This window comes from Pollicipes pollicipes, unplaced genomic scaffold (genome assembly GCF_011947565.3).
Source record: "Pollicipes pollicipes isolate AB1234 unplaced genomic scaffold, Ppol_2.1 Scaffold_6686;HRSCAF=7923_pilon_pilon_pilon, whole genome shotgun sequence".
NCBI classification, from domain to species: domain Eukaryota; kingdom Metazoa; phylum Arthropoda; class Thecostraca; order Pollicipedomorpha; family Pollicipedidae; genus Pollicipes; species Pollicipes pollicipes.
In genome coordinates, this window is record NW_023596921.1 from 3,920,040 (window position 1) to 3,943,838 (window position 23,799).

The 23,799-nt window shown below is 52.6% G+C and overlaps 1 protein-coding gene across 1 annotated transcript in view; it reads left to right on the forward strand.

The window, feature by feature from the left end:
• Positions 1–23,799, forward strand: part of LOC119107319 (uncharacterized) — a 130,039-nt gene that overhangs the window by 13,112 nt on the left and 93,128 nt on the right. Inside the window, exons 2-4 of the mRNA XM_037230745.1 lie at positions 9,229–9,796; positions 9,845–9,928; positions 9,980–10,432. Of these exons, the coding sequence (XP_037086640.1) occupies positions 9,236–9,796; positions 9,845–9,928; positions 9,980–10,432 (1,098 nt within the window). The 5' untranslated portion in view covers positions 9,229–9,235. The remainder of the gene's footprint in view (positions 1–9,228; positions 9,797–9,844; positions 9,929–9,979; positions 10,433–23,799) is intronic.

Sequence of the window (23,799 nt, forward strand, 5' to 3'; positions counted from 1 at the left end):
TGAGCCCCGCCCCACTTACATCCACTCAGCTACCACAGATATTTCACCGATTTAATTCAATTTGCGTTGTGCTTATGCTAATCAGCGAGATCAGCGCAAAAGGAGGAGCGGTTGCACATAAAGCAATCTCGTTATCACTCTATCAGTCACGCTTCATGGCGCCGTGATTTTCATCTGTTTCAGCCAGTTCCTATAAAGTCCTGCTATCGACCGGTCCAGATTTATTCCAAAGCTCTTCATTTATTTTCCTTGATGATTGCCAGCATTATTGAACTCCAGTGCAGTATTAAAAGACCCTATCAGTCCCGCACTTCTATCATCTGTATTGTACGCCGTCACTAGAGTTCCCGATAAGGCTGTATTTTTTCGGATAACAATTTACATTGCTTCCGCGTTGTAGGTCCGACTTCGTTTCCGGGCTAATACTAACGTTGTAATGTTCCTTCGTTATTGTTTCTTTGACGACTGTGATCACTAGCTGCCCATAAAACGGTGTGCGACGATGCGTGCTGCACCAGCTTTAAAAGGGAAACAAAAACCCATAGTCAAGAAATTGCCGCAGACATCTGAAATAAGCCCGACAAACAGCATCGCAGCATCAGCAGTGGAATAGTCACGAGCGCGAGCTACATCTGGTTGTCAACTACATTGAAACACTCCGAAACTTTGGAATTATGTGAGAGGAAAGTGGCAGGGTCAGCAGTTCCTCATGCATTGCCTACAGAACAAAGCCGAAAGGCTGATACTGTTTTTGCGGGTTTGCAGGACGTTCCTACCTGCGCTCCTATGCCTTCCTTTGCCCATGAGTATTCTTGATAACCGGACACCAACCTCACGAACAGCTTTGTTCAGCCGCCAGCACCGCCGCACGCTCCCACCAACCTGCGCTATTCCAACGCTCCTCGTTCGTTCGCTGGTACGCGTCTCTCTCCCGAAGACCCTGGCTGGCCGCACCCATAGCGGCGGGCCCGGCCCGAGAGTCACTGAAGACCCGCTACAGAGGCAGCCACGGGCGCGGGGCACCACCAGCGAGGCCCGGGGGGCGAGGCGAGGCAGTAGACGCCCGGAAGAGAGAGCGGCGGGAGCGGGCTCGGCTCGAGCGGCCGAGAACACCGGCAGCGATGAGAGGCACCAGTGAGCTACATTCTCATCGCCGTTAGCCTAACATCAGTATCGTCTAGCAATATCGCCAAGCGGCCAAGTAATACCGGCAGGCGGCCAGGCAAGTTTGCCGAGCAAACAATGAACCCGGGCAATTCTAGTCCGTCGAAGTTGAAGAATCTGAATAAAAACAGCCTTACGCTAACAAACACAGAGTTGAAAAACTTCTTGGTTGCCCTAGGTCTTGGGCTGCCCCACTCGCTCCACCCATCCCAGGCCATGTTATTTCACCCTCAAGTTACGGTCCTTGTACCTATTTAAAGCCTACCAGACACTGAACACATTCAAATTGTTGCGGCGACACGCATTATTTCGGTAATTAGATGCAGCAGAATATACGTAGACCTACAACCTTATAAATTGATGGGACATCACGGAAAGTTGTTTGACTGTTTCAGTGGGGTTAGTTCACTTTACGTTTTTTACCTAATGAGTGAACATGGACACAGACTCATCGAGCCAGAAAGGGAAAGACGAACAAAAACTTGCCGCAACGAACTGCGGCAGCACTAAATCGACATTTCGCTATGACGCGCTTTATTGGGCTTATTTCTCGGCATGGCGCTTTGGGTGACAGTAATAACCAAAGTTGAAATGTTGCAGCTGTAATGGCAGTATTTGAAACCAGCTGCTGCCGCTGTGCAACGCGGTTCACGCGAGCACTGGGCCCCATTCTGTAACGCGGTTCACTCGAGCACTGCGCACCATTCTGTAACGCGGTTCACTCGAGCACTGGGCCCCATTCTGTAACGCGGTTCACTCGAGCACTGAGCCCCATTCTGTAACGCGGTTCACTCGAGCACTGCGCACCATTCTGTAACGCGGTTCACTCGAGCACTGCGCACCATTCTGTAACGCGGTTCACTACAGCATTGGGTAGCATTTTTCATGCCAGTCGTCGACCCCACACGAGTTTAAAACATGTTTCTTTAATGTTATGCATTGAAGGACTAATCTATTAACGCTGATCTGGTGCAGCGATTGTTTTAGGTCCGTTGATTAGCGCGACCCTTGAAAGGCATATGTAAAGTCTCTTAAACGTAGGCGCAAAGGCAAGGTCAGGGTGATTCATTGTGTCCATCACGTCAATATTGTGATAGCGTGGTCATATCTCTGTCAAATGCATGCTTATACCATATTAAACTCCATGAACATACAGATGAAGCATGTAGTGCATATGAGCCGTTAACTCCATCAAACCCTATGATTCTCTCCCGGTGTAGGGAAGTATAGGTTGGTACAACTACTTCATAACATAATCGAGCTATATGTGTTGAAAACAATCATCACATATTCTGATCAGCCATAAATATAATTAGTCGTGCATTAGAACACACACAGCTTCTTGCACAATCTGATTGCAGTTCACGTTGGCTTATTCCGTGACGTCGAAGCTGCTAGCGCTTCTGTAGTTTGATTGATTTTAGCATGGAACATCTGTTTTTCACACATTTGCCAGTTCTTGTCGAGTTCCTTTCACTTCCGTATTTTACAGGGAATCAATCCACTAAATACTTGCTCCTCTCACTCGCCTCATCTAATCTATCCACTGACTTGGCCAGGTGACCCCGCTTGTAGGGAGCGTTTTGGCACGTAGTTACATTTCGTACCACACTGTCGCTACATGACACCAGGACACGACCATGGCCTTGTTTTCAGATTGGCCATATATGCAAATCAGGGTTTAAATTGGCTCTTGCACACGATACCGCCAGAACCAACTCGCAGAAGAATTTCGGCCGGTCTCAGTGGGTGCTTAGAGTTTCAGGCGACTTTGGCACGCGACTGATTTGCCCTCGGCAACCACGTTCTGTAATCAACCAGTTCGCTTAACGTGACGCTCACCAGCGACCAAGTAATACCGGCAAGCGGCCAAACACATTCATATTCAGCTCAGCGGAAGCTCAAGAGGTTTTTAGTTGTTTTACTTACAAATAAATGAGGGCCAATGCCTGCTCAGAAATTACACCAATCGACCCGCTGAAATGCATTTTGTGGTGTTGATGTAAAAAGCTGCGCGGTATGATCTAACATTTCGTTAAATATTTCGTTCATCAAAATTGTATACGTCCTATGCAATACTTCATCAAAGCTTCAGCTTTAAAGCGGGTCTCATTGTATTTGTGACATCAGTGGCGTTCAGCACTGATCTCATAACGCTACACACTGAGAGCAACGCCACCATTGCACAATCGATGATTCCGTGGCTCTGCATCATTGTGTGCGGATGAAACAATGATTTCGAGCATAGATTTCGCGCTAGGACCTGTAAAGTTAGACGAAAAAGCTTACATACAAATTCAGCCCATTGGAAGCCGACTTAGTCTCACATCCCTCCACCTCAGGTTGCCACGCCTGTGAAGAGCAAGTCCGTTTGGTACTCGTACTTAACTGGGTCACCGGGACTGTTCGAGGAAGCACGGAGCTGCCTGCAGGGCTGATATACATGGCAAGGTGGAGAAAGCACAATCTTTTCGGAAAGTGTGTGTTGAAACTGCTGAAAAAGTGGTCTCTTTATTTTAGAAGACCACATGACAAATGGCATTCCAATCTGTGGCGGAATCCAAAGGCCTTTAAAGCTTTAAAGCACGTCCGTCTGCCGGTCCCGACGTTGCAGTCTCTGCGACGACGCGCGTCTTGCGGTCGGCGGGATCAGGTCGCTAGCACCAGCTGGCGTGCTGCGTCGTCGAGCGACCGAGCGGCGTGCGGCGGGTAATAGTTCTTTGGGATGAACGTGTGCAAATTCACGAGCGTCCACGCAGCGAGTGCCAACGAGAAGCGAGCGGTGGTTATTTTGCGTACATTTATGAAAGCAGGCGAATCCAGAATATCCGTACATAAAGTGAATAATCAAGCAGGGAGAAATGAAGGACGCTTGTGAAAATGGCATTCATAATTGAATGTGACCAAAAGAATGCGATGACGTGTGTCACAGCAATGGATGCTCATACACGGAGATTAAAAAAGGATGTGCATAAAAAATCACATGATGCCGTCAAAATTTGTGACTTCTCAGCACTGCCCCACTTGTGAGCAGTGAGGCAGTCATGGCTGCTACTTGACATGCTTCAAAGGACAAAGCATGCGTTGGCGTTGAATTTCTGTCTCGTGCCAAGGAGTTTTCGTAACTGGGCCGCCCCAGGTAATGATGGCAGGGCAGGCATCGGCTCCCCAGTCCGTGGTGGAGACACGTGAGCTGTCACGGCGGGTAACGCTGTGTCCTTCGCATGGTCTCCACGCCAGCGTCTGCCACCATCACCGCCCCGCCCCAGGTAATGATGGCAGGGCAGGCATCGGCTCCCCAGTCCGTGGTGGAGACACGTGAACGGTCACGGCGGGTAACGCTGTGTCCTTCGCATGGCCTCCACGTCAGCGTCTGCCACCATCGCCGCCAGCACATTTCCGGTGCGCGGAGACGGCGTTTCGCTCGATTACCTCTTTTGTCACCATCTCAGCTGGTCTGACGTGCCTTGGATAACTTGAGTTGTCGGACTGCGCTTTGAGCAGCTGCGCGGACGGACGCGAACAGGTGTCCGGCACTCGATGTGGAACCAGGTCAAGGTTTCAAATGGAGCGGCGTTGGTCCGTACACCTGCGACGCGAAAGCGGCCGCTCTAGCCCAACGGCAGCGCCCGGTGTGGTGGTGTGCGAAACTGGCCGCTCTAATCGGACGGGAGCGTCGGGTGTGGTCGCACGCCCCCACAACACCAACAACGCGATGGTCAATGTGAGCCGCCGCGAGTGGTTTACAGGCCTCGGCTGTGTCTGCACCAGTCTGTTGTTCGCGTCCAGTCCTACCCGGCCTCCGTGTCTTCACGCTCGTACAGCAGTCTCCAGTTGAGTTGGTACTTCGTTTCTTTAAAGGAATATTTCACATCTGAAAACACTGAAATAGTCATCGGATATGATGAAACAAACTCCATTGTAGCTGTTGTTATACTTAACTAGCAGGGAGGGCTGCTCCAGACACGTCAGTTTCTCTGATTAGTAAATGTTAGCGCGTCGCCGGCTGGGTGTGCCAAGAGGCCTCGGGCGGCATCCGGGGGCCTTACAGAGTCGCTGTCCGATTGACAGCGATCACCCCTCCTGAAGACTTGGAATCGCCCGGAGGTGACCATTTTCCGCCCGCAGTCGCCAGAGTTGTGGTACTTGTGCGCCGTTAGATAGATATTTTATTATTTTTGTGCGCGCCGTTAGATATTTGCCAAAATTGTTTTCTTTAGAAATCATATATCTGGCGTAGATTTGTGGCTGCCAGGTGCGATTACGTCGATTTGTCGGAGTTTGTCGATCATTTAGTCCCAGAGCTGCTTCGTCTAATATAAGCACTCGCTTCATTGCCAAGATTGTGGTACTTGTTTTTAGCTGAAATGTCTTGGGACCGGGTCGCCGCCTTTTCTTTATTCGGCGTTTGATTGCGATGGCAGAAACTTCGAACACGTCCATGGCCAGCCTGCAGATGGGCGATGCCGTCGGCAATCGCGAATGGATGGAGATGGTGTTATGGCCAATTTGTCGAGTCGGAAGAAAATATTGAAACGCATTCGTAGCCAAGCAGTGGTTTCATGATAACAGATGATATAAATGTGTGAAATAATTCGTTTTGATTGCAACACGTTTTTGTCCTTATTGCATTTATATCTCTTTGAACGTCTTCTTCCAGAAACCATACCATGGTCTTGGCATAATACAATATACAAAAGTTACATACACGCGTCGACGTCGACTATGGAGATTGCAGGCGGCTACAACAAATATACTCCTCAATACGTCATTCTTTGATTACGTCGTCGTGCCTCGCACAACTATCATTAAGAGCCATTTGACGGCCTCTATGTCTGGAAATCATGCTCACCGATGCTAGATATAAAGGACTCAGCCATTATATTCTTTTTGGCCTTGATCACCGCATGGCTTTTGAAATGGTACAATACGAATGGCGTTTTTATGACGTCATGAATATCAAGGTGGCATTCAAATACTCCCCCAAAATAGCCTCTCACATCCTTGCGGTGTTTAAGGTCAGGAATCAGAGGGCTTTAGGTGTTAAAAAAGCATAGCCGTGAGCTGCATCAAAAGGTATTCAATATGGCTATTTCATTGTAAAAACCAGTACAAATGTGAAACAATCCTTTTCAGCTGGAGCATCCGCGAATGATGGTCGAAGTTTACGGCATTTGTGTGACGCCGTCCGACGAGAACTGCGAAGCGTTTGATAAAGGTGTTTGCTGCGATTGCTCAGCCTAACTAATATACCTCCAGCCTCCAGCGCAGGGCGCAGACAGCACTTCAGGTGTTCGTCTCCGCTCTCCCCTCTCTCTCTCTCTCTCCATCTCTCTCTCTCTCTCTCTCTCTCTCTCTCTCTCTCTCTCTCTCTCTCTCTCTCTCTCTCTCTCTCTCTCTCTCTCTCTCTCTCTCTCTCTCTCTCTCTCTCTCTCTCCCTCTCTCTCCTCTCTCTCTCTCTCTCTCCTCTCTCTCTCTCTCTCTCTCTCTCTCTCTCTCTCTCTCTCTCTCTCTCTCTCTCTCTCTCTCTCTCTCTCTCTCTCTCTCTCTCTCTCTCTTTTGGTCGGTTGTAATCTGTGATCGGAGGCAACAAAACCACCACATCCATTTTGTATTAACGAAGCCTGCGTTTGATCCCCTTATTTATGCGATCGATATTGTCTACGTGCTGCAAGCCACAGCACACAACGAACTTTTCATAAACATAGCCATGATCTGCACGCACCGGCGCATGGACTCCTTAGATTGAAAATCCTCCAGCGAGGTGGTAATAAATAATGTAAAGCCATCCTGTGTGTGATGTTTCAGCATGCAAGGAATGTGCATGCAAGTGATGCTCAATGACCAGTTCTCGAGGGGTACGGCCACCACAGAGGCCTTGATCGTGTGTGTCGATCGAATCGACGATGGCGAAAATGTGTGAATGTGTCTGCTATTCGCGTATTGCCGTGCACCCCTCGAACACGCTTTCGGATTCATTTGTAAGGGATCGACTCACCTGCCAGGCCACTGGTTTCGGAAATCACTATCACTTTCAACTGATTGACGGCATATGGGCGCCCCTGAGATGGAAAACAGCTGTTCTATATTCGTGGAGGTGAACGGCAGGCGTTCGTCACGAACGAACGCATTCGTCAGCTACAACTGCAAATTTTTTAGACGGGCCTCTTTTATTTGATAAGCAGCAAAAAGTCAATGAAATGATTTTCATTATCCACTCTTTATTTCACTCTCCTTTCACTCTCCTTTCACTCTCCATCTCATTCCACCCCATTGTGTCATCCCGGTGCATTTGAGCACATTTCGGTAAAGTTTTGGCAGCTGGGAATCGGACCCTGATCTCGTCAGGATCTCAGATGGCGAGCATCCAACACAGGCGGCGGCTGTGTTCAACTGCTGCGCGTTGCTGAGTCGGGGCCCGTGGTGCCTCGCCGGACGTCGGCACCAGGCCACCAGCGGTGGGCGCCTCGCTGGGCGTCGGCACCAGGCCACCAGCGGTGGGCGCCTTACCGGGCGTGGCACCAGGCTACCAGCGGTGGGCGCCTCACCGGGGCGTCAGCACCAGGCCACCAGTGGTGGGCGCTTCGCCGGGCGTCGGCACCAGGCCACCAGCGGTGGGCGCCTTACCGGGCGTGGCACCAGGCCACCAGTGGTGGACGCTTCGCCGGGCGTCGGCACCAGGCCACCAGCGGTGGGCGCTTCGCCGGGCGTCGGCACCAGGCCACCAGCGGTGGGCGCCTCGCCGATCGTTGGCACCAGGCTACCAGCGGTGGGCGCCATGCCGTCTCTGTACGGCGCCCACACCCCCCTGGTTAGGTCAGGTGAGAGGGTGTTAGGTAAAATTACCTCAGCTTAGATGGGGTCAGGTGAGTTCATTCGTTGACATTTCATGCCCTCACTGGGGAAAATGTTGGTTACGTTTCCAATGCAGTGTTGGTAAGGTCACGCGAGGTCAGCTGAGGCTAAGTGAGATACGCTGGTGATTGACCAAATAAAGTGTGGTTAGACGACGCCAGGTCAGATTAGTTACCTCATGTGTAAGAGATGCGATGCAGAAGAGCACAATGCAGTGCATTACATGACGGCTGGTCGCCTGAGTGCGGGAAGGGTGAGCTGGCTGCGATCAATAGGGAGGAGCTGACTGAGGTCAATAGCGGCGGATGGGGGGGGGGGGGGGGGGGCAACCAGGAACAATAACGCCAGCGCGGCCTGCGGCCTGCTTATAACAGAGCGGGCTGTGGACAATACTTAGAACCTACTGTAAACAACGGTGCTGGAGTCTGCTGCGGACAATATGAGGACGGGCCGTTCTGTCACATGCAATTAATAGTAGGCTGCGGGGTCGTAAAACACCGACAGTTACGGAGGATTTACAAAGATACATGGGCGTCGCCAGCTAATGTCAATGTGACAGTGGGCTGCAAGCGCAGCGAGGAGAAAATGATAAGACGTCGTCCGGGGAGCGCGAAGCCCATTACTGGCATCATCCGGCGTCGCCATCACGTGGGCCCGGTTGACATCTCAGATCTGTTGGTAGCTCCCGGCTGGATAGTGTTTCACGCCAAAATTCACCGAATTGAACGACGCCAGGCCATGCTTTCACCCATCCTTTTCATGAAAACGCGGAGCCCGCACCTCGGGAACGGTCCTGAAGACGCCGCAGCCAAGTTCCAGCCAGGTGAGAATCTCTGTCGCCCCGGCCGTGGACTGGCTGTCACCCTTCTGTCGCCAGCGACTGTACAGGCCAACTTCACCCATTCGCCGGGGTCCGGTCACACGCAGCGGACACCTGCAGGGCCGCACGGTCGAGTGCATTGTTGACTGACCGCCCACAAGTACAAACTTCCATGCGATAACAACATCCTTGGGATCCCACAGAAATTCTTGTAAGGGTGCAACAGATTTCGTCACCAGTAAGGGCAAACTGTCCTGCTCATATCGACTGAACGCCTCTTCAAGGTACTGTAGATCATGTCAACGACGCCCTGATACGAACCTGAAAACGGAAATGGGAGCCGTTTATGTAGTGACAAGAATGCTGACAGGCGGCCTGTTCTGTTTCAGGGGGGCGATGCCCTCGGCATCGGAGGAGCGCCGGCCGGCCAGTCCAGCCGAGGCCAGTCCGCGGACAGCGCCACATCTGTCAGCTGGGCCGCCCCTGACCTTTTCCGAACCGGCAGCCGATCCCGCGCGGCCGCCGCGCTCAACAGACTCGGCGCAGTCGGCGGACTCGACGTACTCGACGCGTCTGGTGGACCCGGCGGACTCGGTGCTGTTCACGCGGCTGGGCGAGACGCGCCTACGGCGGCTGGTGCACCCACTGGACGAGGGCATCCTCTGCAGCTTTGTGCGCTCGTTGCTGGTAGTGGTGTGCAGCCTGACGGTGGGCATCTGCCTGACGCTGGCGGCGCTGCTGGCGTACCCGGCGGCGGCGGCCGGCCGGCGCCTCGGCGTCCTCTGCTCTGCCTCACTGCGCCGCCTCTCGCTCAAGCGCCGGCTCGAGATGATGGCCAACCTAGTGGGGCCGCACGACGTCCAGTGGCTGGAGGCGGACGGCGGCGCCGCGTCGGAGCCCATCCACCACGCGCTGCTGCTGTTCGACGAGCAGTTCCGGCTGGAGGCGGCGCTGCAGGCGCTGGAGCCGCGGCTGCGGCATCACGCCGTGGCGCGCCTCTCGCAGCGGATCGTGCCGTTCGCCGGCGGCCGCGCCTGGGTCGCCGATGACGAGTTCGTGCTGGAAAACCACATGTTCGCTGCGCCGGCGGTGGCCGACCGTGCCGCGCTCGGCGCGTTCGTGGCCGGCCGCCTCGGCGAGCCGGTATCACTCGAGCGCTCGCCGTGGGAGGCCGTGGCCGTGCACGTGGCCGCCACGCGCGAGACGGCCGTGCTCGTGCGCGTGCACCACGTGATCTCAGACGGCATGGGCTTGCTGCGCGCGCTCTGCCACGTGCTGGCCGATACGCCGCCGGGTGCCGTGCCGCCCAAGGCCAACTTCGGCAGCGTGACGTACGCGCTCAACTGCCTGCGTGCGCTGTTCGTGACGCCCGTGACGCTCGCGCAGTGGCTGGTCTGCGCGCGCAGTGACGTCAGAGTTGCACGCGAGCCGTGGAGGACCGACGTCTGCCTGGGCAGCCTGGACTGGGAGCACCTGAACCAGGTGAAGCACGTGACCAAGCAGTCGGTGCACGAGATTCTGCTGTCGGTCGTAGCTGGCGCCGTGCGTCGTGAGTTGAAGCGCTCCGGCCTGCGTCTGCCGCCTAATCTGACGGTGAGCTGGCTCTGCCCGCACACAGTGGACATGCATGCATCGTTCTCACAGGTCAGTGTTTGATGGTAAACGGGCAGCGGACACTCGAGATCTCTTCATCGCCGGAATCATATTACTTGTATTTTAGCGGAATGTGGTGACGTATGCGCCGTTTAATTATAAATTAGAATAATAATCGGTTCCCGGATTACCAAAAATGTTCGGAAAAAACTGAACTCGTACAAAATCGTTGCGAAATAACGCTATTGCAACCAGAATTCAGCCAAGTTAAGACGCCGAAAACCAGATGTGTCAACTAGATACAAACAGGTTCAGAACAGTTTAAAAAACTTGCACTGTATTTGTATAAATGCCCGGCCGGAATTCGTGCCAGGGGCCACTTTGCTTTGGCAGTGCATTCGCCTTCAGAAGAGGACAGATTGAAGATCTCTAAAATCTTGGTATATTTGGCTAGGCGCTGATTGGTTGACGGAAGTGGCGTTTACATAACCTAAACGCTGATTGTTTTTTTTAGAATTGGAGCGCTGGAGCTCGCACGGACGCGGTATTTTCCAACCTTGAACTTTGCGAACTTACGCGGAGCGAGTGGAGGCCCCTGCGATTGTGATGCGTTTATTCTATTGCGGTTGCCAGTGGTGGACCGCGCTATAGCTAGGGAGGATGTCCTAATGTCAGAAATTTGGGAACGGCATGGTCAGTTGAGACGTTCCGTTCTTTGACAGCATCGTCCCATTTAAGACGCGCTAACGCTGGGCAGCGCGCGGTTTGCCGAAGTTTCGTATTTATCTGGAAACATTTCTGCAATGATTTGTTAACATGAATGTTGATGCTCAGCGCTGCACGTTTTAACTTGGTAATTTGCCTTTCATGATATTTTAGCTCCTAGTTTTGTAGTAACCGTCACTTTTTTCCTGTGAAAACCTCACCTAAATTTGAATGGCCCGTCATGTTGACAAAAATAATCAGCGCTTTTGAAACATAAAAGGACGGCCTCGCCACAAGTTTCTTTTTTGCAAAGCCGAAACATTCTGCGGCGCAGTTATGTAATACTTAAACTACTCCTTCAGAAGATCGCATTGGAAGTTTTAAATTATTAACGCATTGGAGCGCGGAGGGAATTTTGCAACGCGACCATGCGAGCGAATGTGATGGAACTATTTAAAACACCCAATGTGGTGATAGGATTTGGCTCGGCTTTGGAGCTCGCATCGCAGAGGGATAACATCTACTACTCAGTGCTCCGTGCTATCAGCAGAATGGGCCGGACGGATCTCGGCTCTGGAGCCTCGTATGATATGCCCTTGCTTATTGATAAGGTGGCACATCATGAAATGGAATGGTACATATTAAGCAGGTGTTATCCAGGAAGACGTGGGGACCCGGGGTAGGGGGAGCAGGGGCAGCGGCCCATTTCTGGTAAAACGTAGCATTTTCACCCCTTGCCTGGCGGCGGGGAGGGACGATTAATCTACCTTTAACCTCATGGTATTGCAGGAAAAGTCGATTCAAATCAGGGCTTTCGCTCCTTTGAGTGAGTTTCGTGCCGCTGGATGACCCTATGTCTCCATTGCCTTTATCTGTTCATGCGAGGATGGGGTCACTGCGCCGGTACGGCGTGGCGAGGATGCTGTGCCGCAATGCTGATGCGCTTAACGGGCTAGCAGCAGGCTAAGTGGCACACGCCAAACTTTAGCGGCGCATCGCATGGACACTGGACAATTAGATGCAGAATAGGCGCCACAAGAGTGATCGGGAAAGATGCTTAGGTGTTAACGGACCTGCATTGTCTTTTTAGTGAAACTGATCCCGTACAACCAAAATATTCAAAGGGTGGTATGTCTTGATCACGGAAATTGTTCCTTGCAGCTACCAGCAACATTATATATAAATGAAAGAAAACAGTTACCTTATGCTTATTCGTCGGTGATAAATGGGAAAAGGTAAAACGATAGTGACGTGAAGAATAGTGACATAAAAACCACCAACGCACATTATTGAAGACATGCTGCAGCGTGCGATATTTTAATATTGGTTCGCCTTGTCTTCATCTAGCGGGGCCGGTCTCAGGTCCTGACAATCAGTTGAGATGAGGATAATCACATCTCATGGGCATAGGTATACTCAGGATGTGTTTCATTTTGTTTGCTGAACCCTTCCGCGTTGCGTCCACAAGATTTCGCCCTTTGTTCTCGAGCGCTCGAAGCCTCAGACCTCACGGGGTTTGTCTGTTTGCACAACCAGGCCACACTCCCGCGGTCTCGAAGTGTTTTCGGAAAGTTATGCCGTCGGAGCCCGCCGAACGGCACAGAGCCAGCAGCGGCACCAGCTACGCCGCGGGCGTCAGCCGCCCCCCCCCCCCCCCTCCCCTCTCCGGCGGCACGTCGGGCCGTGACGTCACCGGACCGAACTGGGCGACGTGTTAAGCGTCGCGCCTGACGCGCCGACGGCGCCGCGCAGGCCAGAGCCACGTTCGCCCGCGACGGCGCGCTGACGCTTCGGCCCGCCGCGCCCTTGTGGTGTGTCAGCAATCGAGGCAAACCCCCTGGGAGCGGAAATGTTCCCGGAGCTCGTTCCGTGAGGTCTCGTGCCGACCATCCCGCGCTTGGACGGGTTCGAGATCGGCACCCCCGGCGAGCGATCCGCACAGTCCGTCCTAGACCTCGAGCGCTGTTCGTACGTATTGCCCGGCCGCTATACTCTCGGACGCCGGCGCCTATCCGCCACTCCACTGGCCCATGGTCGCAGCCGGCGACGCACCGGAGCGCGCGCCTCGCGAACGAGGTGATCGCGTGTCCGCTGGGTGGAGCTCGGGGCTCGTCCGCCTCCGCAGCGCGCACCGCCGCGGTCGGCCGGGGTCACCGCAGCGGCCAGCGCTGATGAGTCTGCCCGCGCCGGAAATGATGGTGTGGCCGAGCCCTGTGCTCGTCCCGGATTAGTTCTGGAGCAGTGTCGTCGGCTAATCAGGCCGGAGAGGCTTAGCCGCCGGGAGCGGGGGATGGGGACGGCGTTTTTTTTTTTAGATGTTCGGGCGTGATGGCCAGGAGCAGGAGAGCTTCTGGATTGTGATAAGAAGTCCGCTCTTCCGCGTGTCCTCGTCGATGTTCAAAAACTGAACAGACCAGCGATCGTCAGGATAGCCATTGCAAGATTGCTGAAATTATTTGTCGAAACATGGCAGCCCTGTTCTTGTCACAAGCCCTCATTGGCAAATGATACTGGCTGACATTTCGCTGTTCGTCTATGGCTAGGTCTATAAGCTGCATTTCTTCCGCAACACACTGCGCGGTTGTTTCGAGACTCGAGATACTCCTAACTAGCACAGCTCATGCATGTTCAATACGTGGGTTTGCTTACCTTCCTTGATGTGTTTCGAAAGGGGTGGTGTTATCTTTTTCTTCTTGATTTAGTTAACAAATAATATGTGAATCTCCTGTCACAATAACTTGAGTTACTAAGCAATAGCGCACTTCGATCGGACTAGTTTGTGTCCAGCAGATTACTGTGAGGCTGCCTGCGTCTGTATGTAACGTGAGTTTTGGAAGCGTGGAAACATCCCCAAGAGGGTGTGAGCGGGCCAAATTCATGCCCAAAGCAAGTGTTTTCCTTCCATCGCACCACCGGCATTATGCTAAACTTACATACAAAAATGGATGGAAAAGCAGTCCCCACCCCGTCTTGGGCTGGATTCCATCAGAGCTTATTGTTAGTTCTGATGTTTCTCCTGTTTTCAACCAGTTTTGAAACATTTACAGGAGATAGCGATTCCAGTAACGACACTAACGGTTCCAAAAGACAGAACCATGCAAAAAGTGTCCATACCGCGAGTTATTCTCGACACAGATGTTGCAATGGAGACGCAGTATAATACTGTTATCGCTTCTGCCGTCGTGTCACTGACTGGTCCATTTATCAATTGTAATCAAGGTTAACGATTTTACGGCGTGAGTCTATGTGATCGAGAACGTGTTACGGTTGGTTTGGACTCCTAAAATGGCCAGTCCGGTGCCACGTTCTCACTTGACTTCCTCCGAATACATGTCCCTCTGCCTGAGCCAAAAGACGACTTGTCGCGGACCCTGCCGATCAGTTGACCATCACTTTGTACTCCAGTCTCACTCCACTCCCTCTCCGTACTGCCGCCGTGGTCGCCAATGAATGATCTCCCATTTCGCTATATCCATCGCGCTAGAAAACGAATTTGCACCCGGCAGGATCACATTGCACTCAACAGTGCCACCAATGCGAGACTCCTGTGCCACGCGTTCACTAATGTTCTCTAGCCTGGCAAATTAGCACGCCCTTGTTGACATTTCTCGCAAGCGACGACCCACCTGCCGCTCACCGGCGTGGCCCAACTGCTGGCACCGGGGTCGACCTCGGTCCGTAACCGTAACGGTCCATGGCAGACATCCCCTGATCATGATCAAGTGCGTGCGTGAGTGTCGTCTGACCGCAGCCCGGGCGACTCGATCGGCCCTCAGCCACGCGACGGCAGTCTGACGGCCACCACACCCTGGCGGCAGCGGCTCCTGCACGGTCGTGCGATCTCCCTGGCCCACATGGAGATGTTTCCACAGGTTTATTTGGAGAATATTCCGACAAGTGCCTGCAACTTATTGGATTATAGACATGGTATCGATGTGAAGCCAGGGCTAAACAAATATGCCTCTAGATTTTAACGCAACACCCGCGTGTCGGGGTGAGACAAGTGTTATATTGCTGAGCTGCAGCTCCACATACATCGCGTTTTTGGAGCACAATACGCTGTGAAGACAAAAAAAAAACTGGGATAAGCACCTAAATACAGTAGTTAATGCTGTTCAGAAGTGAACGCAAGAAAAAGAAGGTTTCCTCTCCACGAAAGTACTAGTTGAGTATCACTCGTTAGACTAAAGTGGGCTAAAGCACCATCATCAAAATTGGTATTAGTCAAAACATGCCCGTTTAGCATCAGTGCGGGGATCAACAGACACTTCGCGCTCCCCCTCCACTCCTCTCCATCGCTGGCCACCGCCGTCGTCCTCTCTGCTGACGGGATCAAGTGACGCCCCATCACCCCCGCAGACTGGCGAACATCACAGACGGTCGGCCGAGACGGCCGGTGCTGTTCAGAGTGTGGGCGTTGGTGTTGGGCAGGTTCAGCGAACCGAACGGTGTCCGCGCCTTCGGGCTGCCGGCTAGGACCAGGCCGCCCGACACCGACACCAGCCTGCGGTCGCCGTCGCCGGTCTTCTCGCTCGCCTCGCTAGCGCCGACGCGCGTGGCCTCGCCGACCCCGTCGCTGGTCTCTCGCGCGCCGGCGGCGGCTCGTGTGCGCGTGGCACCGGGCGGAAGGTCGGCGGCCGCCGGCGGCGGGGCCAGTCAGGGACGGGGCGCGGCGCTGACGGAAGCCCGTCGCGCGGTGGAGATAACCGCCTGGGGCCTAACTCCACCGGCACCGCCGGGGCGTTGGTAGCGGCCGAGCAGAGCGCGCCTGCGCAATGTCAGCCAGTACAGACAAGGTGTGCGAGGGCGGAGGCGGCACCAGCGGAAGGTGCGGCCTCCCCGCTGTCACTCCGCTGTCCTCTGTAGAGGTGCGGCCTCCCCGCTCCGTCACTCCGCTGTCCTCTGTTGAGGTGCGGCCTCTGCTCCGTCACCCCGCCGTCCTGCGTAGCTGCAGCGCGGCTCCCGGCGGCTGATCTGTTAACTACCGGGGTGTCGCCTTCAGCTGCTCCGCTTCCCGTCAAGAGCAGGGTCGAGACGATCAGCAGTCCAATCAGAGCTGGAAAAAGAAGCGGGCCAGTCAGCGGAACAGAAACAAGCCTGTAACTGAGGCGAGAAATGAGCATTGGCTCCTCATCTTGTCGTCACACAAGCCAATCGTGGGGATTCACACATAAAACTCACATTTCGCGCCAAAAGTGCTGGAAGCAAACGGTGGTGATGTTGCGAGTTGGACGCTTCTTGGAACTTTACCTGCAGTTTGATTACACTCGATGCTGCCATGTAAGCGGGTCTCACCCGAGGCACTTAAAATCGTAATGGATTTTACGGGTGTCTGGTGTTTGTATCTGGAAGGTGCTTGTTTTTGCACAGCGACGGTCTCTGATCGATTTATGCGATCTTATGTTTGAGCAAATTGGCACACACTATGTAACATTCCAAAACTACAAAGAAGACCACATGACCTGGTTTTAGTGATGCCTGCACAATTCGAGTTAAGAAGCGCAAGAAAGAGCAAAAATGTCACTTTTGTATTTTCATCGATGCCGAACAGCAAGGCTTTTGCAACCATGCGAAACTACCATGGAGGTGTTGTTTATGTTAGAGTGATATGAACATTTCTCAGATCTTTGTGGACATTTCACTTATTCCAACATGGTCTTCAACTTCCTCAAAAGCAGGGCCTTATTCGTCGCTCTCTGCTTACAACGTCCTTGAAGCTGACATACTGACTCATGCAGAAACACCAGCCGCATCCGACATAACTCAGCAATAGTCAGGCACTGCATCTGCCATACGTTGCTGACAAGAACGAAGGAAAAGTGGTGTGTGCTAGTCATGAACATCTTTCGCAGTATTCAAAGGCCGCGCGCCAGAAAAGGCCAGTGGTCAGCTGGGCAGCGTCCTGAGGTTGGGTACAGTACCTCTACACCCGGCCGTCGGCGCGGGACTGCTGCTGTATGTCAGCTGGGCAGCGTCCTGAGGTTGGGTACAGTACCTCTACACCCTGCGGCCGTCGGCGCGGGACTGCTCGCTGTATGTCAGCTGGGCAGCGTCCTGAGGTTGGGTACAGTACCTCTACACCCTGCCGGCCGTCGGCGCGGGACTGCTCGCTGTATGTCAGCTGGGCAGCGTCCTGAGGTTGGGTACAGTACCTCTACACCCTGCCGGCCGTCGGCGCGGGACTGCTCGCTGTATGTCAGCTGGGCAGCGTCCTGAGGTTGGGTACAGTACCTCTACACCCTGCGGCCGTCGGCGCGGGACTGCTCGCTGTATGTCAGCTGGGCAGCGTCCTGAGGTTGGGTACAGTACCTCTACACCCTGCTGGCCGTCGGCGCGGGACTGCTCGCTGTATGTCAGCTGGGCAGCGTCCTGAGGTTGGGTACAGTACCTCTACACCCTGCTGGCCGTCGGCGCGGGACTGCTCGCTGTATGCGTGGTCGCTATTGTTCTATAGGAAGTGCACCTTCGTTGCCGGGCCGTGGACTGCCTTTACCAGGTCACAGGTCGTTGTTAATAGGCCGCGAACCCTCGTTACCGGTCCGAAAACCCTCATTACCAGGCATCGGACGATCGGTACAGGGCCGCGAACGCTCGTTACCGGGTCGCGAACCCTTGGTATTGGGCCGCTAATCCTCGTTACGGGGCCGTGAACCCTCATTACCGGTCCGTGAGCCCTCGTGGCCGTTAACGCTCGTTATGTGGCTGCGAACCCCCGTTAGCAGGCCGTTAACTCCCAGTTCCGGACATCGGACGGTCGTTGCCGGGTCAGGAACGCTCGTTACCACGCTGCGAACCCTGATTACAGGGCCTTAAACCCTCGGCTCCGTGCCGTAAACCCTTGTTGCTGGGCAATGGATCAGCGTTACTGGACCACGAACCCTCGTTACCGGGTCGCGAACCCTCATAACCGAGCCACGGGCCGTCATTACTAGGCGGCGGCCACGGGGCAGCCTGGCGCCAGCGGGCAGCATCGGAAGTGCCGGCCCGGCCAGCGCCTGACGCCGCCGCCGGACCATTGAATGGGGCCAGAGCGGGGCCTCACGTGCCTCGCGGCGCCGCAGCGCGCGCCAGAATATACGCGTTGGGGCGGAGTCGCGGCTACTAAAACATGCATGAGCTTCACGTCCAGCTGACGGACGCGCGGCGGGGCACTGGCGCCGTCCACACGCACTAGGCTGGGCCGAGCCGACTGCATTATGCAGCCGAGCGGTAGATATTTTCACGCAGATGGCCGGGAAAAGGGCGACAGTGGCGTCTTGTGCATGCTGGAATGGTACGTGCAATGCGGCGTCCTTCCAGTCTATGGACGGTGTGGACAATTGGCATCCAGCCATGCATTTATCTGTACTGTTTTGAATGTGCCCACTCAGCAATTTTGTGTCATACGAGTCTATCACAGTGTTTGTTCACCTCAGTAAGATAGATGAAAACGCTCTACTAAGCTTAAGTTTGCGCCAATGTCGCCAACTGAACACTGGGGGTGGAGGTAAGTATAAGTTTAATGCATTGCTTTTAAATGCCCGTCAAAAAGGGACAGCGCTAATTTACACCCACAGCTGCTGTTGTAACGGCCGGCGGCCCTGATCATTACACGCCGTCACCAGCTTTTGAATGTGCCAGCCCGTAGCTTAGTCAAATGCATGCAATTACGCTAATTGTAATTGCAGCGTGCTTAGCCCAGCTTGGAAATATCGGGGGCGCAGCTGTTGTAGAAACACGACGGAAACGTCCTGGAGCGGGTTCAATAACGATTTGGCTGCGCCTACGCAGAAACCTCTTGAATAACACGCTTACGAAATTAAACGATTCGCATGCGGCCGACATCAAATCATTTACTGCGCTAGCTCAGCGAGGAAATGCATACAGTAATTTATGCTGCGCTCGGTAGCGAAGCTATCATCCTGGCACTTAACGAACCACCTAATCAGATTTCGGCGGCCTCTTATGCGGTGCATTCCAAACGTACATGAGGCCGAAACTGAGCAAGGCGTTGCTCGATATTTTGGGGATCTAGGTGTAGCTTAGCGCATGGTATTGCAAATTTATAGGAAGGTTCTATGGTTAAAGCAGAGTTCTTGATCCTTTTATAAAAAAACCGTCAGAAAGCCATTTCCATCACTTCCACTTAAGTGATGTTCCCCGTGGTGTTGACCATGAAACCAGCGTTAACGAGCATCCAGTTGACTGGAAACCCAGGATTGCATAAATCAATATCTGTAGCCTTTCTCACAAACAATTGTTACAAATAGTTTGTGTTTGTAGGTTGTAATTTAGAATTTACAAACTACAACTTACAACCGTTTCACAAAACTAGCGCGGGCTGTAGAATCGTAGATTTAAAACTCTGCGCCGTGTGTAATTTGTTGCCGCCAATCACCGGCCTTGCCAAGTACATATAAGAAGTACGCCTGACCGCTTTTTAGCACCTATTACGCCCAACGTTGACGTGACGTCACTAGAGTCTTGACACAGCGAGAGCAGCGCGCATCCCCGCAAGATGCATATTACGATCTGGATATTTGCGTTTCCGTTGGTTACAGCTGCATGGCATGCAAAATTTGCTGGGAAAGTCACCCTTTCTTCCTTCCGTCCCCAAAAATACGTTGCGTTATCAAACGATTAGTTAGGTTAAATTCGGCACACCTAACCTAAATTATATCGCCCATACCGGGCGGGACGTTGCTGCCGATGCACGCGGTCAGGCTCACGCAGTCGGGCTCGCCTTTCCCGCTGTCCCCGCTCCGTCCGGCGCCGGTTTCTGTATCACCCATGTGCACGTGCCCAGGGTCGCACCCAGAATCCTGGTGGAGCAGGAATGACACAGGGCTTTATGGAAGGCCGCTGATGAAAGCTTCCAAGGTTTGAGCGCGCCCAAAAGTTTCTTTCTTTCGTTTCTGTTTTTATCCACTTGTCCCGACGGGCGTGTTCATGAAGGGGCCATGGAATGGACAATGAGACCACACACTTGTTTCGTTCAGACGGCGTCGTCAGCGAAACACTGGGGGCCACAGAATTTATGGTGCGACATTCTGGTGACACGGGCACCGGGCCTCATGATCGATTCAGAGGCCCTCTGGGGAAACATTGGTCTCCTTTATGACGCCGGCTGTCCTCTGACGGGAACAGTTAGTGCGACTCGGAGAAGAGGCTTTCAGTGACGCACAATAATTTCTTGCAGGTACAGGGGATCTACTAAATGACACAGAGATCCCTTTTAACAAGAGCAGGCCCCTGGGCAAAACGGAGAAAGGTCGTTTGTTGGTTATTGGGCCCACTGTCCGACACATAACCATTCCATTGTGTCAATCAGTGCGGGCCCTATTATTGCCCTATTTCCTATCACCTTTTTTGTCCGCGGCCCGAACAATGCAAGACGCCCGCTGACATTCCAGGTCCCGTCACTGTCCCTTTCTAGCAAACAGGCCCGCTGCCGACTCGGATTCCCTTGCTGACACAGGATCCCCTGTCAGGCACTGTGGCCCCATGATAAGACAAAATGGTTCTTTTTCATCCGTGCTTATTTAGCCTTGGCGCCCACTTGCCATTAGTTCGTACCAACAGCAGTGGCGCAATCAAGATTTTCTTAAGAGGTTGGGAGCACGCCTCGGCGAGAACGCATCACGCCAATTTTAATTTTTTAAGAGCGCTGTGGTAAAGATGAAGACCTGTGGGCAGAATGGAACGCCCCTTGAATGTGCTCCTCCAAAACGATCAAACAGCAGCGACAGGAGGGTTTGAAGACTACGACCTTGTAGGCAGGAGTCGGTTTGTTTTCTTTGTGAGTTTGTGAGGGCCCTCGTTTGACACCCGTCTACCATATTTGGTTACCCCCACCCTTCACAAATCTTTTGAATGCGAAAGGCTACTTTTTACCAAAGGCTTTTGTAAGAAAGGCTACTGTAGCCTTTCTCACAAAGGCAGTTTTTTGTACATTTGTATTGTAGTTTGTAACTTTGTATGTGTAGTTGTAAAAATGTGTTTCATGAAGCAGAAACCTACAAACAACAACTACAAATTACAAACCTACAAAACCACACACAAAAATTGACAAATCTCTCGAGAATTTCTACAACCGTACCTTGGTATGTTTCATAAAGGCCAGCTGATTTGCCAGCCGTGGTGCATTTGTAAGATTAAAAGTACAAATTACAACTACAAATCAACGATGGCCTACCCCGTTGTAGAATAAGTGATCGTTAGCTTAAGGCAATGCCACTAGCGAAAATGGATTGTGAACGCACAGCTCGCAGAAGGAAGGCTGGGAAGAATCCCCAGGGGCAAAATAAACGAGTACTCGGAGGAAGTGGAAGGACAAACAAGCTCGCAGAACGTAATGCTCAGATGAAGTAACCCAGTGATGGTGTTGATGGATTTGATAATCTCTAACTCCGCGTATGGCCCGTGCAACCAAGCGTGCAGCAAATTTATTCCTTTACGCTATTACCCATCACTATACATGACCTTGGCAAGCGCACCGACCTGATCGAAATCCTGCGTTGCCTTGTGCTCGCGCGTTTCAGGGGTGGGAGGGTACTGGTACGAAGGTGGTAATTTTCCGTGAGTAAGCCCACTGGCATGCAAGTCACTGCCGGGATGAAATGGATGTACAAATAGGTTATGAAATGTCTTAATTTTAAGTGTAGTTTCTACCCATGCAAGTGAAAACAGGCATGCCATCCTATGGAACTGCGGGCATGCGACGCCATTCACGTTGACGCCAACCAGGGACAGCTATCGCCGGGTGTGAACGATGCATGAATCCCATGTCTGTAAGTGGAATATAGGTGTCCATCATGGTAACAGAACACTAGTATTATGCTGGTTCAGTGAGTCACCGTTTCGCTGTTCGCCATGAGGGTGCCAATATTGTTTGTTTACTTCTGCTTAAAATCGTAAGACGCACGGCGAATACAGTAACAAATGTACTTGATTGCTGGTATTGGGGAACCTAATGTTCTGCTCCTTGACCTTTCCGATACATTTATTTTGTTTTTGTTTGCAAACCACGGTATTTGCGATTATCCATAGCATAATTTGTTTTCGTGCGCTCGTCGGATATTGGCAACATCAGCTGGCGGATGGAACACTAGACGGGGGGGGGGGGGGGGGCATTGTTGGATTTCCCACTGGTGGAATACCGTGCGACTCAGCACAGGGCAATGACGTCACTGGTGCCCTGTGTCATAGGCCCCGCCGCTGCTGTCTCGATCGTGGTGGCGTAGCGGAAACGTAGGGTAGATGCAGCATTCAAAGCGATTGGAGGCAAGGCAATTAATAGAGCTTTGATTGGAGGTAGCAAGCAAAGTCGTACTGGTTCGGTTAGTGCTTCTTTTATTCTGCAAGCAGGGGGCGTCAGCTTTTCTAAATCATTGGGGATGACCTAGGACCTAGGTGAAATGCATATTTTGTGATAGGGTGAGCCATTTCCCGCCCTCCCCCCTCTCCCAACAAATTATTCATCGACATTACGCCCTTGTGAGGAACTATGAAAAAACCGCGGTATTTATGAATAAACTTCGCTCTAAATACATTTCTCGCCGGCTCTTAGGCCACTCGATTTTGATGTACGGCAGTTTTTTTCAAGTTGTTGGCTCGGAGTAGTCCTTTGTCTTAGTAGAACGGTCATCAACCGCTGGTCATGTCTGAAGAAGATCCCTGTGATATTTATATTTTCCTGAGATTTTGTAGCATTGAGGTCAAAAAAAAATTGTGAAGGGGGCAACCAAATAAGGTAGACGGGTGTCAAACGAGGGCCCTCACAAACTCACAAAGGGGACAAACCGACTCCTGCCTACAAGATCATAGTCTTCAAACCCTACTGTCGCTGCAGTTTGATTGTTTTGGAGGAGCACAGTCAAGGGGCGCTCCATTCTGCCCACAGGTCTTCATATTTACCACAGCGCTCTTAGAAGAAAATTTAAAATCGTCTTGATGCGTTATCGCTGCGGCCTGCCCCCACCCTCTTAAGAAAATATTGATTGTGCCCCTGCTATTGGTATGAACTAATGGCAAGTACGCGCAGAGGCCAGGTAAGCACAGATGAAAAAGAGCCAGTGTTTTATCATAGGCCACAGTGCCAGACAAGGGATCCTGTGTCAGCGAGGGAATCCGAGTCGGCAGCGGGCCGGTTTGCCAGAAAGGGACAATGACGGGACCTGGAATGTCAGCGGGCTTCTTGCATTGTTAGGTACCCCGACAATAAAGGGGATAGGAAATAGGGTAATAACAGGGCCCGCATTGATTAACGCAATTGAATGGTTATGTGTCGGACAGTGGGCCCATTAATCAACAAACGACCTTGCTCCTTTTTGTCCAGGGGCCTGATTTTATCAAAAATGATCCCTGTGTCATTTAGTAGATACCCTGTACCCGCAAGAAATTGTTGTGCGTCACTGAAATCCTCTACTCCGAGTCGCACTTACTGCTCCCGTCGGAGGACGGCCGGAGTCATAAAGTGGACCAGTGTTTCCTCAGAGGGCTTCTGAATCGATCATGAGGCCCGGCGCCCGTGCCACCAGAATGTCGCACCATAAGTATTCTGTGGCCCCCAGTGTTTCACTGACGCCGCCGCCTAAACGAAACAAGTATGTGGGGTCAGTGCTCATTCCATGGCCCCTTCATTAACACGCCCGTCGGAATAAGTGGATAAAAACAGAAACGAA